The sequence below is a fragment of the Piliocolobus tephrosceles genome, chromosome Y, assembly GCF_002776525.5.
Source record: "Piliocolobus tephrosceles isolate RC106 chromosome Y, ASM277652v3, whole genome shotgun sequence".
Lineage (NCBI taxonomy): Eukaryota > Metazoa > Chordata > Mammalia > Primates > Cercopithecidae > Piliocolobus > Piliocolobus tephrosceles.
In genome coordinates this window covers 2029841-2046903 of record NC_045456.1, presented here as the reverse complement: position 1 = coordinate 2046903, position 17063 = coordinate 2029841, and the positions used below count along the sequence as shown (strand labels likewise).

The following is a 17063-nucleotide window of genomic DNA, read 5'->3' as shown; positions in this document are numbered from 1 at the left end:
CTAGCACAATTAGGGAAATTTAGCATGACAGTTTCTTTAGTGTAAAGAAGCTGAGCCCAGCACAAAGTGAGGCCATGGACCAAAGACAGAACATAGTAAATAAAAAGAGAGTTCTTATTATCTTGACCAGACAGGAGAAACTGTTGTGAAGGGAGAATAAATCTCAGGATCCCCAAATCACTAAGCCAAGGGAAAAGTCAAGCTGGGAACAATGTCAGTTAAATCTGCCTCCCATTTTATTTCTAAATAAGATAGCTACAAAGATAAGAAGCTACATACCTCCCTCACAATTTGCCCACAAGGAAATACCTTGTGGACAAAGGACAGACAGAACTCAAAGTCATTCCTCTGAGGCTTACCTGAGACAAATGCATATCTGATTGCTTCCTGTGCCCTCTTTGCTTATATAAAAATGCAGATTCACTGAGCCAGACTAAATTGTGTATTCAGTGGAAGGCTGATCAAAGACTCAAAGAATGCAACCTTTTGTCTGTAAGTAGGGGCTTCCAGTTTGTCCTGCCTTACAGGACTGAAGCAATGTACATCTTACACATATTGATATATGTCTCATGTCTCTCTAAAATTAAAGCAAGCTATACTCCAATCACCATAGGTACATGTCATCAGGACCTACTGACAAAAGCAAGCTGTACTCCAGTCACCATGGGTACATGTCATCAGGACCTACTGAGGCTATGTCATGGGCGTGTCCTTAACCTTGGCAAAATAAACTTCCTAAATTGACCAAGATTTGTCTCAGATATTTTGAGTTCACACTGTCTACCTCACAGTAGACTAATAACAGTGGCTACAGAACAAATGTAACATGTTGGAGATGGATAGATGATAATACCTTGATTGCAAAATAGTAGTTCCTCCTATAGTTAGAGCAAAAAAAAAAAAAGTTTCAAATGATGAAAACTCGGCTTCAGTAAATACAATGAGAGTCTGTGAAACATCTGAGGGCCAGCATATTTTAGGGCAATATAGTTCAAGCTTCTTCATTCATATTCCACTTTCTTCATGATTTTGCCATTTGTAAGCCTTAAAATACCATGATAGCTGTAACACATATTTTAAATTTATTATTTCATACAGTTAGCATGAATGGATTTATCCTGACAAAAGCACTAGCTTTCTGTCCTTAGTAAAGCCACTCTACTAATTGTTTAAGCTCATTTGCTCTTCAGTTCATTCAACTAATATTTATTGAATGCTTTGTATTTTCTAGGATTTGTCTACCTGATCTAGGTGGTAGGTAGAGGTGGAGGAAAGAAGATAAGAAGACAGAGATGTGTAGGGCACGGTACCTGCCTCAGAGGGATTCAGAATAAAATAGTTTCACAGTTTCAGATTGTTCATAGAATGCTGAGAAAGCAGGATTGAGATTTTGCCTGGAGGAGGTGGGAAACTTTATACAAAGTTGAGCAGGAAAGTCTAGATAAAGTAGGAAGAGTTTGTTAAGCATATTTGGAAGATTCATCTTTCCTAGATCTTGGCCAGACTTTTTTTTAACTTTTCTGACCATGAATTAAAAGACGTCAAGATTTTTTATAGTGTTCAGTTCAATCTTATGGTTGTAATCAAGAGGTTCTCAGATTAAGTTTGTTTAACCATCATTTTTTGTAGGGATGGTAAATCAAATAATAGAAACAGTATAACCATAACTAATGAATATTTTGGCATATAGTTCTTACATTCATAATTTAGAATATAGGTGTGTTGTGTGTAAATGTGTTTTCATTTCACCTGAATTTCTTTGTACAGATTTTACAGAATAAAATGCCAGTTACTTTCTTCTACTGTTTCTTTTATTTTTCCTTGTAAAAACATTATTACAAAAGGTGATTTATATGTTACTTACAACACGTATTTACCACAACTATTTTTCTTTTTGTGCTACCAGTGTAAAACTCTTTCTGGAGTCTGTGACCACATCATATCCCTGTCATCAGATCCTCTGGTTTCACAGTCTGCTCACCTGGAAGTGATTCAACTAGCAAACATCAAACCAAGCGAAGGGCTGGTAAGAGATACCATGTTTATCAAAACCACCATCCATCAGTAGACAGCTAGTGATGTGGACAAAGCAGCCTCTGAATGTGGGAATCTATGAATTCCAACAGACACTGAACATTTTGGTATTTTTTTTCTAGAGGAATTATGGTAGTGGAAGTTTGTGTTGCATAAGAAGTTTTATTAAAATAAATGAAAATGAAGGAGAGTTGAAAATGGTGACTTCTGAATTAATTTGGTACTCATTTAGCTTCAATTACATTCTTTCACCTCCCTCCCCACCAAAGTTCCTTAGGTTTAAAGGAAGTTTAAGAGTTTTATAATAAACACCACAGTGTTACCTGCTCATGAAGTAGGTGTTTTGTTTCTTTGTTTTGTTTGTTTTACTTTGGTTTGTTCTGGTTTTAATAGTTAGTCCTTCCCCTAGGGTGGGTTAGCTAAACAATATTCTCTGATATTCTTTATAACTCACATTCATTTTTAGAAGGGTAAGTAAGCAAGTGGATATTGCCAACACTAGATGTCTATGAGTTGTATTTTTTATTATGTAATAATAAATATAATCGTGTTTTATATTTTGTTCACCTGATTAAAAAGTATATTGGTTCTAGATTTAACCCAAGAGAGAGACTTTTTTAAAAATAAGTCTTAAGGAAGAAAGCATATAAAAATTGATATTGAGACAAAAAACAAGAAACTGGCTAGAGAATATCTTAACTACTACACAACTATTACATGTTGGTTTGGTGCTATAGTGTTTCCACTTTCTCCTTGTATATGAATTTACCAAGTAATGATCTTTTGGAAAATAGAAATCTTGGCAACTAGCATTAATAATTGAATTAAGATAATATATTCTTTAAGATTTCTAAGCAAGTTTAACTTTTTCTGTGGCTTTTCTTTTTCATACATCTATATAACTGTTCAGAAGGCAAAGCCTTTATTGACTACCACTGATTTTTCAGTTTGATGCCATCTCTCCTAGGGAGTAAGTTTTCTCCGGATATGTGGCAAATTAATTCTGGTTATCTGTAGTTCCTAGTGCTGTTGTGGCTTTTATGGGTGTTTTCCTGGGAAGGAATATGATGAAAATCAGTATATCAGACATAGCATGCCATCATTGTAATCTGTAAGTGTTATATCTAATGTTGATTACATTTATGAACTTCTTTTAAGTAATGATAATCTAAAATTCTTTTTATGCCTTTTAGTTACCTCTACAAAGTCCAGTTTTATTTTAAAAACACTTCAATCTATAGCATTAAAGATGGTCCTTTCTATATGTCCCCTTTTAGTAGTTATAAGGGAAAGGAAGTCCCCAAGCATGATTTTTACAGTGAAAAATTATGAACTAATACAACATTGTATTAAACTAGAAGTCAGAACACCCAGATGCAAATAACTTACATAAAATATAACTATGAGAGTGATCTTGGAGAGATGGGAGAGTAAATTTAACCACCTTGGCCTTGATCTAGTCATGTAGGTGAGGGAGAGGAGGAAATCATCTTTAAAGCTCCTTCTGGCTCTTAGTCTGTGGTTCTAAAAAGAAAAAAGCCTGATTTTTTTTTCTTTAATTTCCACTGAAATCATTGGGAGAAATAACCTTGTAAAGTAAGTCAAAATAATGCTAATTAATGGGCTTTATGAAATCTTGATTTTTTAAGGACGGTATAGCCCTGGACAGGTCCTTTATTGTTTTCATTTGAAAGAGGTAGATCTGGGAACTTAAAATGCTAAGAACCAGATTCAGTTAAACAGTCTGGGAAAGAGCTAGAAAAGAAACTAATGCCCACCATTTGCCAAGTATTTTTCTCACAACTCTATAGACTAGATATTAATTTTCTCATTTTGCAAATGAGAAAATAAAATTGCACATATTCACTAGTTTGCTCTGTATCACATATAGGTAATAAATAACAGAGGCAGGGTTTAAGTCTAGGTAAATCTAAATGAAGTACATCTGAACAAAGCTTTTTTTATTATTCCACATTCAAATTTTGAATTGCTAAAGAGAGGTATGCGAAGCTTAGGAGGATGACTTTAAAACTGAAATTACTTAGAGAAATTTGCTTTTAAAGGACAATGGGCAGCACTTCACTGGGAATTGAAAGGAAGGAAAAGAAAAACCTAAAATGTTGAATATTAATAGAAAGAGTTAAGTATAAAACTATTTTTTGTGATTCATATCAAAGGGAAAGTACTAAACAGAGGAATTACATGGCTTATTCAAGGTATCGTTTTAAAACTCAGTCACGTTTAAGTAAGTTTAGTCAGTCACATTTGAAATAAGCCAATTTTAGGATTTTGATTTAGGATTTTGGTAATTAGCCATAGTAAATGTCTAAATGATAAATGAAGAAAAGAAATAGAAAGCGGTGAGAGAATACCAAGATTTAATGAAATTTAATTAGCTTAGAAATATCTGCAGAAAGTGTTCTTCCAATTTTAGGACAGAACATGTCTCATAGGCAAAAGGTAACTGATTGGTCCTTCTGCTGATAAACTGGATACATCGTATATCACCTTTCTAATTAGTTAAATCTCCTAGAATTTCTTAGGGTTGACAGTCCTAAAGCATTGTAAGGACTGGTGAGAAACAGCTTTAGTTATGATTGAACCATATGAAACTTTCTTCTAAAGTGCTTTTAAAGAACAATAATTAGCAGAAAATTAAAGGAAAATGAGAGCTATTGAAACAACAAAACTGGATCAGAGCCAAAACATGAGCCTAATAGAGAGGAAGGGACTGGGATCATCCTTGGGGAAACCTCTTGGCCTCAGGGAGTTATTTTTCTATTTAGGTACTTGGACCATCTCCAAATATGCCTTATTCTACCAACTTGACGGAGAGGTTGTTTTGGCTTCTGTTGGTTAACCAACATTTGGAGACAGAACGAAGCAAATGTCATTTTGGCAACCTGAGCAGGAGAGAGGGAGCTGTGCAAGTCAGCTCTAGAATTAATTAATGGGTTTTTAAAAAGAGAGAAAAGGAGGAATGAAGGTTTTGATGAAATGGAAAGCTGTATTTGTCCCGGTTCCAGAAAAAGAGCCATATGAATTGCATGTCCTCCTGCTGTTTGGCCCTTTCTCAGAGGTGAACAACGAATCAGATGTATTTCTGTGGACCCTTTCTTATTCAGAAGATGATCAGTTTGAAACTCAACCAAGCAACTTATTTCTTCTCTTTCTTTTGGTGCCTGACTTTTGACCATTTTTCTCATTACTACTATGAGAGGGACATTAAAAAAGACAAAGAAGTCAATTTTGATTATTGAAAGCAGTTACAACATGGTTTATTGAGTTTAGAAATGAAAATATTACATAAAACAAAATATCTTTATTCTTGTGGCATTTAAAATTTTGTTTTATTTCTACCCTATTGCTTTATGTCTATATGTAAATCTCTAAGCATTTAAAAATTTTATTCATCTGAAAAAATTAGCTTTAATATAAATTCTGCAATGTTGTCATGATGAGATCCTCTTCCTATAACTACTAGATACTGTCTTTGGCTTACAATTGTCAGTTAAGTTCCTGTTATTTGTAATAATTATACACAGATAAATGTAGAGTCATAGCTATGCAGTTTCCATGATTTTTTATTATCCCAATAACTACAGTGTCTTTTCTAAACATTTTTCTTTAAATATTAGGCTTTCTTTATGACCTCATCATTTATAGAATCATTTAGAACTCTTGTCAAACACCTTTAATTCATAGTAATAGTGCACAGTATTGAAAGATACGTGGAGAAAAATGGAATCAACTTCTTAGTTGTCAAGATATTGACAGCTGTTGTGAAACCTTGGTTCTTCTTAGTTTAAAAGAACTTAAGAGAAACACAGCAAAGGAGATGTAGCATAGAGCAATTTATTGCAAAGGAAAAAGATTATTGTGAAAGTTAGGTGCAGAATAGCCAGTACACCCTGAGAGAGGATTCAGGCAGGCTGCTCCTAAGGATGAGACCGCCAAGACTGGCACTAGGGAGACTCCCTTTATGGGAGTCTTACGTGATTATTTATAAGGGGATGGGAAGAGATGTTACTAGTAAGCATGTTCTGGGTGGTCCTCTGAATGCACGTGCACAGTAGCTGTACATGCCTGTTCATACGTTGCATGTCTCATTAGCAACTTAAATCTCCACCCAGGGGTGCGCTTTTTACTATTATAATGAGCAAAGGCTTAGTTTGAAGACAGGTAAAATCAAAATGCACATGCTCCCTCCAGGGGAAATTTCCTAGCTGTGCTTGAATGAGCTTGACTATAATGTGAATTCTGGGGCTTACTGTGTTAACCATACGTTCGCCACAGTTGCCAAATTCCAAGCACATGTTAATTCCTTGACTACCTATCCTGCCTGAAAGAGAAATGGGTAATTGAAATGAATTTGTAAAATATCAATCCCAGTTATTCTTTTAGCTACATCTCACATACTACATGTTTGCTAAAGTGGTCTTAGTCTTTTAGAACAGATGTTAAAAAGTGAATGTTTGATTTTAATATCTACAGTTGTCAAATATTCTAATAAGAAAAGTCAAGGTGTACAACTCTCCTAACTGTAAATAAATCCATAAATCAGGAGCCCAGTGGTTGAGAGTGTGGACTCTGGAGTCAGACTGCCTGGGCTTGAAAGCTGGCTTCACCACCTTGGGCAGACTCCCCAGCCTCTCTGAGCCTCAGTTTCCTTATCTCTAAAATAGAGATAATGATAGTTACCACCACATAGACTATTGTGAAATAAGTGCAAGACACTTAAAACAATCCCTGGTACATTGTAACAAGTAGATATTAATGATGGTGGTAGATAATGATGGATAATTGTTTTGTGTGTCCAAACAGTATATGTTGTTTTGTTCACTTTTTCCTCTTTATAACTCTCACAACCCATATATGTCAAAAACTAAAAGTTGGCCGGGCATGGTGACTCATGTCTATAATCCCAGCACTGTGAGAGGCTGAGGTGGGCAGATCGCCTGAGATCAGGAGGTCTAGACCAGCCTAGCCAAGATGGTAAAACCCCGTCTTTACTAAAAATACAAAAATTAGCTGGGCGTGGTGGCGAGTGCCTGTAATCCCAGCTACTCTGGAGGCTGAGGCAGGAGAATCACTTGAACCCAGGAGGTGGAGGTTGCAGTGAGCCGAGATCCTGCCACTGCACTCCAGCCTGGGTGACAAGAGTGAAGCTCTGTCTCAAAAAAACAAAAAACAAAAACCTACAAAAAATGTACTCTCTAGCTCTTACAAATGTGCAGTCATGTTTCGTTTAATGATGGGATTCCATTCTGAGAAATGCATCCTTAGGCGATTTCATCATTGTGTGTACATCATAGAGTGTACTTACGCAAATCTAGATAGTACAGCCTACTACAAACCTAGGCTAAATGATAGAACCTATTGCCCCTACTCCGCAAACCTGTATAGCATGTTACTGTACTGAATACTGTAGGCAATTGTAACAATGTTAAGTATCTATCTAAACATATCTAAAAATGGAAAGGTATAATAAAAATATCATTACATAATTATTTGGGACCACTATCGTATATATGGTTCATTATTAACCAAAACGTCATTATGCGTCACATGACTGTATTTTAAGATCCTTTATTAATCTGATGTAATCTTGTTAATTCCTGAATGAAAAATATTTGCGAAGATCTTGTCCTCCTCTAAGTTCTAAAATAGTATCATTATATTTACTGATCAGTAAATGATGGAGTAAATGTTAGCTTCAAATTAATTATGTTATATACCTGTTACCAGTGTAAGTCTGAATATTACCATGTTGTCATAGCCAAAACCTACTGGCCAATGCATTAATTAAATTCTGATTGTACTTTTGTTAAGGTTATTTGTTTTGTATAAAGTGATAAGCATTCATTTTGTTTCATATTAGCAATCTAGGCTCAGCCATTTTAGACATACGGTATTACTGAAATGACTTTTTAGAATTAAAGTCTACTCAGTGATTTCTCAATAGTTCCAAAATTTACTACTTATTTTTCTAATCTCTTATTTTCAGTGAAAACAGATGTATTTTCAGGTATCCAAATATATAACTAACAAAGGTATAGGAAATTAACATTGTAGCAATTGCTTCATATAAGTACTAAATGTATGCTTTTTCTGAAATGGTATTGTTGGTTGTTATTATTAAATCTATATTTCAGATTTGAAGTTAATTAATATTAGTATTTTTATTTATGAAGTCAGTATTTTGAAATGCAAACCACTTTTATAGGTAAAATTCGGGTAGTTTTTCCCCGAAAATGAATTTAAAGTAACAATATTCCTTGGAGGGGACAAAAATTAATTAACTGAATCATCTAGTTTGTTCCGGTTTACTTAAATTATTTAATATTAAAAATGTGAATCCTTTATTGTGATTTTTTTCCTTTAAAGTTCCATCACTATCCATAATTTAAAGTTTCCATCTGCTCTTAAAGTTTATACAGTTTCAGGATTTCTGTATAATTTTTAAACTTTAATGAAGTTTTTTTCTAAAAATGGTTCTATTTAAATGGAAAGCAGAATCTTGTCCTTTTTACTAGAGGAAAGGATTGCTACAGATACACACTACCTTTTAATTATTGGTGTAGAGCTTATTGACTATAATTATTAAAACTTTATCAATAAGAAAGGTGGAAAATACAAGATACTACAAAATAGAAGGAGAAAATTTATGTAAATTATATTTTATCACTCTTCTGGCTCCAGTTATAATTGAAGTATCTCATAAGAAAACTACTTTCCATTGTATAATGTATCAAGTATAATAAGATAAAATAACATACCAATATTTTAATTTCCCATTGTAACTTTTATTTTGCCACAGAATATGTAGTATGGGTTTTTGGGAGGAGTGAGAGATGTTCTTTCTTAGGAATATTGAATTACCATGCTGCATTTTATAAGTCTCACAGGCAATTCACCTATCAAGTAGTTATTTAATTGAGTATAGGCTTCTTCAGACAAACTTTAGAAACCAGAATGTTCAGATAGTAATTTCTCACCAGTTTAAAGATAGCATCTGTCTTCATGGATTTATTTCTGGGGCATGTGGCAGTTTTTATTTGATAGAGTCATTGTTTATATAAACGAGGTTATAATGTACTTGAAAATTCTCCAATTGCTTCACTTTATTTTCTGATGCTGTCTTTTTCTTAGGGTATGTATATTAAATCTACATATGATGGCCTCCATGTAATTACTGGAACCACAGAAAATGTAAGCATTTTAACCTTTCAAATTTTTATGTGCGTTTTTCCCTTTCATTGCTAACAACTTACATATCTCACATGATTGAGGTTAACGTCTAAGGATAAGGACATGAACAGATAGTAGATACAATTTAAAAGAGATACTGAGTTAGTCGTATTGGTTCTGTTCAAATTTCACTTTTTTGTTTTTGTTTAGAATAGCTGTTTACTTAAAGTAAATCAGGTGTTTTCAGCCAGAGATTTGTCTTTGTATTTTCTGATTCATGACAAGTTATTGTGACATCTGAAAGAATTCATTTCCATCTGTCAAATGATTTGGTTATTTAAAGAAACTAAACTCATGTAAGAAATAAATATCAGATAAGTCAGGTTTTCTGAATACTTCCAGTGTAACTCAGCTTAATTCAGTGGAAGGGCAGCATGGTAGCTGAGTGATTTTCACAGTGACATTCCTGGACACCAGCATTAGCCTCCCTTGGGAACTTGCTATATATGCAAACTGACAGGCCCTACCCCAGACCTACTAAATCAGGAATTCTGGAGACCAGCCTATTTCTTAATAAGAGATTCTATTTTAACAAGTGAATCTGAGGCATATTTGCAAACCACCATAAGCAGTGGGTCAGAAGTCCACAGGCCTATGTCTTACAACCAGTTCTGCATCTTAATGGCAGTATAATTTTGGGCAAGACATTTAACCTCTCATTGCTTCAGTTTCTTCGACTATAATTGGAAACAAATTATCAGCACTACATACCTCACTAGGTTGTAATGAAAATTAAATAAGCTAAGAAAGGCCATGCTGTAGAGAACTATCTGTGTTATAGAGAGAGAAGCATGAAGTGATCATGCTGGATATTATTAACATGATCAGTGTGATAGAGTTGAACAGCATAATACATCATTATCCTTGCATTTGGTTATTTCAGATTTCCATTCTATTATTATATAAGCAGTACTGAGCTTTGAATGTATTATTTATTTTTTCTTTTAGAGATTCTGACAATTACATGCTTATGCTGTGCTATTTTAAAGAAGACTGAGGTGGAATTAGTTTAATCTCAAATTATTATTGATCTGAACATTTTACCAGCATTTGCTTTTTGAAAATCAACATTCTTTTCATCTAATTCCCCTATTTAATCACTTACTGATATTTTTCCCTGCTTCTCTTGGTTTCTTGTGAAAGGTGAAACACATAATATATATTTGCAGTTGGAGTGCAGGAGCAGCTTCACATTTGGTATTAAATATGAGAGTCTTAAGGGATCAAGACTATCAGTAACTTGCATATTACGAAGATTTTAAGAAGTTTAAATGCAGTTAAAATGCTACAAACTATATGCTTGTCATCGATTGTTCGTTCTGATTTATTTATTCATTCATTTATTCATTTGTTCATTTAACAGACCTCTGCTTCATGTCTGCTATGTTTCAGGCATGGTGCTAGGTATTGGAAGAATTTTAAAATAAACTAGTTTGGTGCCATCAAGGTGTGGAGAGCATGTGGGGGTTGATCTTTATAAACAGTAGTGTAATTTTCATGGATGGACAAAGGGAAGAATAGTAAATGTTGCCAAGTGAAATCAGAGAAAGAATCACAGAAATGGTTATTTTGAACTGTGTCTTGAAGAATTGGTAGGAATGGATCTCTCTGTATTGTCTTGTATTGTCTAGGGTCTGCAAAAAAGTGTTGAGCACTATATCTTGCTCATATTACTCACTAATGTTTGATGAATAGATAAGTGATCAAAAGAAAGATTGAGTCCGAGAGTAGTTCAGATATGAACCGTATACCAATAGTTCATCTTTGGATTCTTTTTTTTCTTAAAAATATTTAAGTATTTTTGGTAACCTCAGTCATTTATAATTAGGATATCTGTCTTGAGTCTTAGTAAAGCTGCTCACTAGAGTGGGTAAGTTATTATGCTTTGCTGTGCCCTAGTTTCTTAGTTTTCTTATATGTGAAATGAGGCATTTGGATAAAACTCTATCTCTAGGATCTCTTTTAAAACTAAAAGTCTATAATTTATATGACTTCTTTACTTACCTGTTCAAAATGTTTCAGTTTCTTTGAATTTTATGTGCTATCATTTTCTTCTACATAATGACTAGAGCCATTTGCTGGATATTTTTTCCATACTTTCCTTTAAAAAGATCAGTTGTGAACCAAATATCACAGGAACCAACTAGTTACAAATATATTAATGATTTACAGTCTTTTCAGAATTGTTTCATGGTACTTGTCTGACTTAGTAATATGTCCCCCTCCTAAAGGTGCTGTGAGATAAAAATATTATATTATTGTTATCTATCCCCTTAATAATGTACTTGTGTTATTACTTCAGTAACTAGAACTCTCTGGTATGTTGTCTTATCTTGAATTATAGCCTATGACAAATATTTTTATTGAATTTTAAAAATGTGTTGAATGGAGGTTAACATTGTTTTAAGACTTACATGTTTTAAAAATAATTGGAAATGAATAAAAAACTAACTGGAAATCACTTTTAAAGTATGTCCTACTCCAGGGTCTCAAAAGTAGCATTTTACTTTGCAGATTATATTACCATATTATTTTTCTTTAGCTTTCAGTAGATAATAATGAAGAGTATCACAGCATTTATGGTTGTGTTTGATAGATAAACACATACACATCTATCTAGACAAATACATTTTTATAAAAATAGATTTTGTGTATGTTCAAAAGCATATTAAAATGCATGTAATCTAATTAGTAGCTAACAGAAGAAAAATATTTTAAATTCATTACTCAGAACTGCAATATAAAATTTCTATCTTAAATCTCATTTTAATTTCCTAAGAACTCCTTAAAACTTGTCAGTATTAGCTTATCAAGTTGTTCTTTTGTTTGTTTTTGTTTTTAATCCCTTATGGGAATAAAGGAAAAAAGTGTTAGATTATTACATTCTATAGAAATATTGGCATTTTAGTTTATTGAATGTGGTTTTACTGTCCAGTGTATTACACTATATGTAACATGAGAAATAGCATCCTCTTATAAGTAGACACTTAGAATGTTATGTAATATGATTTGAACTAATTGCTGTCCATCTTTTAATTTGCTTTGCTAGAATATTGAGAATTGGTGTTACTGATGAAATAAATTAGCAATTTAATTATCAAACTTCAAATATTTGATGCTGATCATATTCATGTACTTGAAAATATTGATTTGTTGAAGTTAATGTGAATTATTTATATCAAATGGAAAGGATCAAAATACAAAAAGATATAATTTTTTGAAATGCATTTTTGAAGCAGTTACCCACTAGAACCTAGGAGAGTTGCTTGTGTAAAGTTTACAAAGGTTAATACCAATTATCAGTTTTTTCATAATGCTCCCAGAAACGTGTTATTCTTTTATAACAAATATCTATATGTTATTTTGCATTTCTGGTTGTTGTCATTAGCTATGCATAGAATGCAAACTATTTTTTATGAATTTTTTCTTTCTGTATTTATTTAACTGGCTCAGAAGGTAAAAACAGTGTATTAAATACTAATAATCATTTTTATTAGTTTGATTCCTTGAAATTTTTAATTAATTTTTAAATCTAATTTATGGAGATGAACTTTTTGTAGTGTTTCCAGAGACAGGAAATGACTGATAAAATTTATGTTCTTTATCATTTCTTTTATATTAAATTCAGTCACCTGCAGATCGGTGCAAGAAAATCCATGCTGGCGATGAAGTGATTCAAGTTAATCATCAGACTGTGGTATGTATAATTACCTTAAGAGTCAGTGGGAGGAACTAATTTTGATTTGCTAAAGCTTTAAAAGAATGCCAATGAAATGAAATTCCTGTTTGTATACAAAATATTGAACAGCCTTTTGAAAAAATAACTGAATATTGATTCTTCTTAATTATTTGATGGAATGTAAAGCATTTTTTTAAAAGAACATGAAGAGCATCGGTGGTGGTTGAGGTTAGATATACATTTCTATATGGACAAGTACTAGGTAACAGTACATATTCCATGAACTGGAATAATAATTTTGGAATAGAAATTAAAGTGACAGTGTATATAAATTCAACCTTTTCTTGATACAACTTTTTAAAAGTTCCACTTTATAAATTATTGAATTACCTAGTAGATGTTTTATAACAGCATACATCCATTTATCTAACATTGACTCAAAGTTCATTAAAGTATCTGGTGGTTTTGGGGGGAGTATTTTAAATGTAGATCTTTTAAAATTTTTAATTTTTTAATAGCTGAATTAGCTTTTTATTTCCTAAAAGAGGACAGCAGTTTTAGTTTTTAAAAATGTTCTTGCCCTATGAACCTCACAAATCCCTTTTTATCTACCCTTAAAAATCTACAATAGGCACAGAATCCCACTGTCATTTTTTATAATAGTGGGATTCTGTGCCTATTTTAGATTTTTAAGGGTTATTTTTCTTAATCTTAGATTTAGAAAATGAACATTATATGCTTTTCATTTTGGACTATTTTATATGTCTCAGTTGATTCACTTTTTTCCACTCTCTCTGCCAAATAAAGTATATTTGTTATCTTAAAAAGTTAAAATAATCTAGAATTATTGATATCATAACTCTCATTTGAAAAAAATGCAGATTTTTAATTAGTATTCTATTCCTTGCCCACTAACTCATCAGAGTGAGTAATTATTTCCTATTACACAATTTAACTAAATTTGCTCTTGCATGTCCTAGTGATGGAAGAAAATTTGTGAAAAGCCTGATTTTTCTCAATGATTCTAATCATAAGGCAAATGACATTTCAATTTTTGTTTTGAATAATTTGAGAAGTTTGTGATATTTTGAAAAGGCTCCTAAACTCTGATAATTAAATCCATGATATCTCTTCAATAAGTTCATTATCTAAGTGAAGCAAAAGTTGGTAAACATTTTCAAAATTAAATGCGTGGGTATACCTTTGACACTGAATAATAGAGTGTTGGTAGTAGACAAAGCCTTTCTTTCCACACTGTGACAGTTTTGATGGCTTTCTTTTCTGATTACTAGAAACTGTACAAAGTGGTTGTTCTGACTGAAGTTTCCTGTCCCATAGGATGAGGATTTGGGCAGTGGGATAAAGCAGCTGCTTCAGTAGACGAGTAGCTTTTCCCTCTTCTAATGTTCATGCTGCTTCCATTTCTGCAATGTGACCTTAACAAACATGTCATCTGTTCAATAGTTGCAGCATGCATTTCCAGATGGTCATTAAGAGGATAGAAATTAGTCTTTAATAAAAATAAAATTATTTAAAGGATATTGTTTGTGGAACAAAGATACTGGTGTTTATGAAATGAATATGAAAGCCTTTAAAAGTCTACAAATAAACTAATAAAATCTATGTGGATTGGTGACATTTAAATACACCTAGAATGTGTAAATGCATCTTTACATCACAGGAATATTCTAAAATATTGAAAACTACATAGAATGATGTTTGGGGAAACTTGGTTCCAGTTCTTGCTCTGAAATTGACTTACGGCTTTAAGTGAGTCATGGTAACTGTGCATCTGTTTACCTTTTTCTAATGATAATAACCATAACTAACACTTATTGTGTTCTTACAGTGTGCCAAGCATCGTGTTAAGTATTTTACATATTTTATTTCATTTAGTCTATGCAATAATCCTGCAAATAAGGTATATATAGAAATTGAGACTCAGAATAATTATTCAGCTCACCCAAAACTCAAAGCTCATTGACTCTAAGACCCATATTCTTACTTCAATTTTATTATACTCCCTCTCAACACTCAAAAATTGTATAACTATCCAACAAAAGAGGAAGAATCCTAACAAGCATGTAAGTAAATCTCAGGATTCAATGAAAGATTAAGTGGGGCCAAGGGTCAGAGAAGAAGAAAGGAAGTGAGAATTTACATAGCTGGGCTAGTGAGCTAGCTGAACTGAAATTAGAAATAGGGTTGAAACTTAACTTTACTGCCACTTCCTCACTCTGCTTCTTTCACTCAGATAAGTAAGATATGTAAAACACCTATCATAATGTCGGGCACACATTAGGAGCTCAATAACAATTAACTTTCCTGCCTCCTTTCTTCTCTTTTACCTGCTACAGCAGTTGGACCAATTCGAATCCTCTTTCTTGGCATACTGCTGCTAGAGCCAACAAATTGATTTTGGAATATAATAGAGACAGGATAGTATGTTCAATTTCATGAAAGTAGCCTTTTTAAATAATATGATCAGTTGCCAGGTGTTTTTTGTGTTCAAGTAGAGGCATATTTGGGCAAAACCGATGCATTTCACTAAATGTAGCCTACTCTGCTCTCTTTTTCTTGCTGTTGCCTGTATTGTGGTCTGTACAATGCATTTAATCTCTTATTAGACAATATACAGAAGTGGTGAAATGGAAATTCTCTTAATTGAAACAAGTATAAATTATTTATAGTCTGCAATTATCCCTTCTCTCCCTACATTCATTACCATAGGGTTTGGTTATGATATAATAGTTACATTAAAGTATGGCCTAATAAATTTGAAATATATAATTAATATTAATTATCTAATCCATTCTAATTGACTAGAATAGTGAGATTGCCAGTATTGTTCCATACCAATTTAGACTCATTAATGAAAAGAACAATGTTAAATCTTATAATTTTGGATGATACTAACCCAGTTAGTATTTTTCTGTAATTCTAAAATTTCCTATGACTATAGGTAGTAATGTAAAATATAAAATCTGATATTTTTCTTTACTTGAGATAAATACAAAAGTTATTTTAAATATTTCCCTAAGAGTCTGAGAAAGTTGAATAAATCAGATGAATTCAAATACTATTTTTTTACATTGCTAGTATGGTATATCTTCAAGATGTCTAATTAGATGTCTATGTTTCTAGTTTGCTCCTTTTTTAAAAGTATTTTCTTATTTGAAATGAAACTGGAAGTTTTATGTCCTTTTTCATGTTGCTATATTCTTTATTATAAGTGGCTTTTAAGTTTTTCAAACCAACATACTTCTATGGCTGAGAAACTGTGGCTGCCAGATAGGAAGAAGAAAAAATCATGAACATCCAAGCAAAGCAGACTGAGTCTTATTACATGTCTTCCCCACCATTGAAGATCCAACTCCTCAAAGGCTGCTGGAATCTCCCAAGATTTTTTCCACTTCATCTGCCACTACATCCCTCTCTCTGGGAGATACCTCGGCATAGTTTGATGCAGCAACTCTGCCCTCATGATGCACTTTTAACACATTTTTTTTTAGCTGATGAGACTACTTATAGTTATTAAAAATATTGGGGAATATTTATAACTGTTCAATTTCATGTTAATACTGTTTTTGGTGTGCAAGGGTTCTAAAGATTCTATCCATACTAAAAACAGTCTCTTAGTAATATCACTTGAAAAGAGTGGCATATATGATGGTTGAATCTATTAATAACATTTGGAAATTTTTCCTTTTATTTTGTATAAATATTAAAACATATTCACTGTTATTTTGAAAGGTATTCTGGACCCTGACGACTACATTATGGCAAGAAATGGTTCAATAGATGAGGCTATAAAGGATACTGGAATGGAAAATAACCAGGTTGGGATAGTCAAGAAGAAGATAGACTGCAGCAAATAGGATATTCTACATTGATTAGTGAGAGATGGAAGATAAGTACTATAAGCTAGTGGTTTTTGCTACCTCCAAAATGATAAACGTGGCTGAGCAAGGCTAGGGATGGCAGAGAGTGTGGGAGGAGGGAACAGATTGAAGGACTATCTCAAAACTTCATCTAACTTCATTTATGTGTCTCTCTTACTCTCACTCTTGTCTCTCATTTTGGACTCTGTCCTCACTCT

General features: G+C 32.8%; 1 protein-coding gene across 5 annotated transcripts in view; it reads left to right on the top strand.

Moving 5' to 3' along the window:
• Positions 1–17063, top strand: part of CNKSR2 (connector enhancer of kinase suppressor of Ras 2) — a 294707-nt gene that overhangs the window by 118082 nt on the left and 159562 nt on the right. For all 5 annotated transcript variants that reach the window (XM_023199069.1, XM_023199070.1, XM_023199072.1 and 2 more), the window contains exons 6-8: positions 1907–2026; positions 9187–9246; positions 12914–12982. In XM_023199069.1, coding sequence (XP_023054837.1) covers positions 1907–2026; positions 9187–9246; positions 12914–12982 — 249 coding nt within the window. The remainder of the gene's footprint in view (positions 1–1906; positions 2027–9186; positions 9247–12913; positions 12983–17063) is intronic.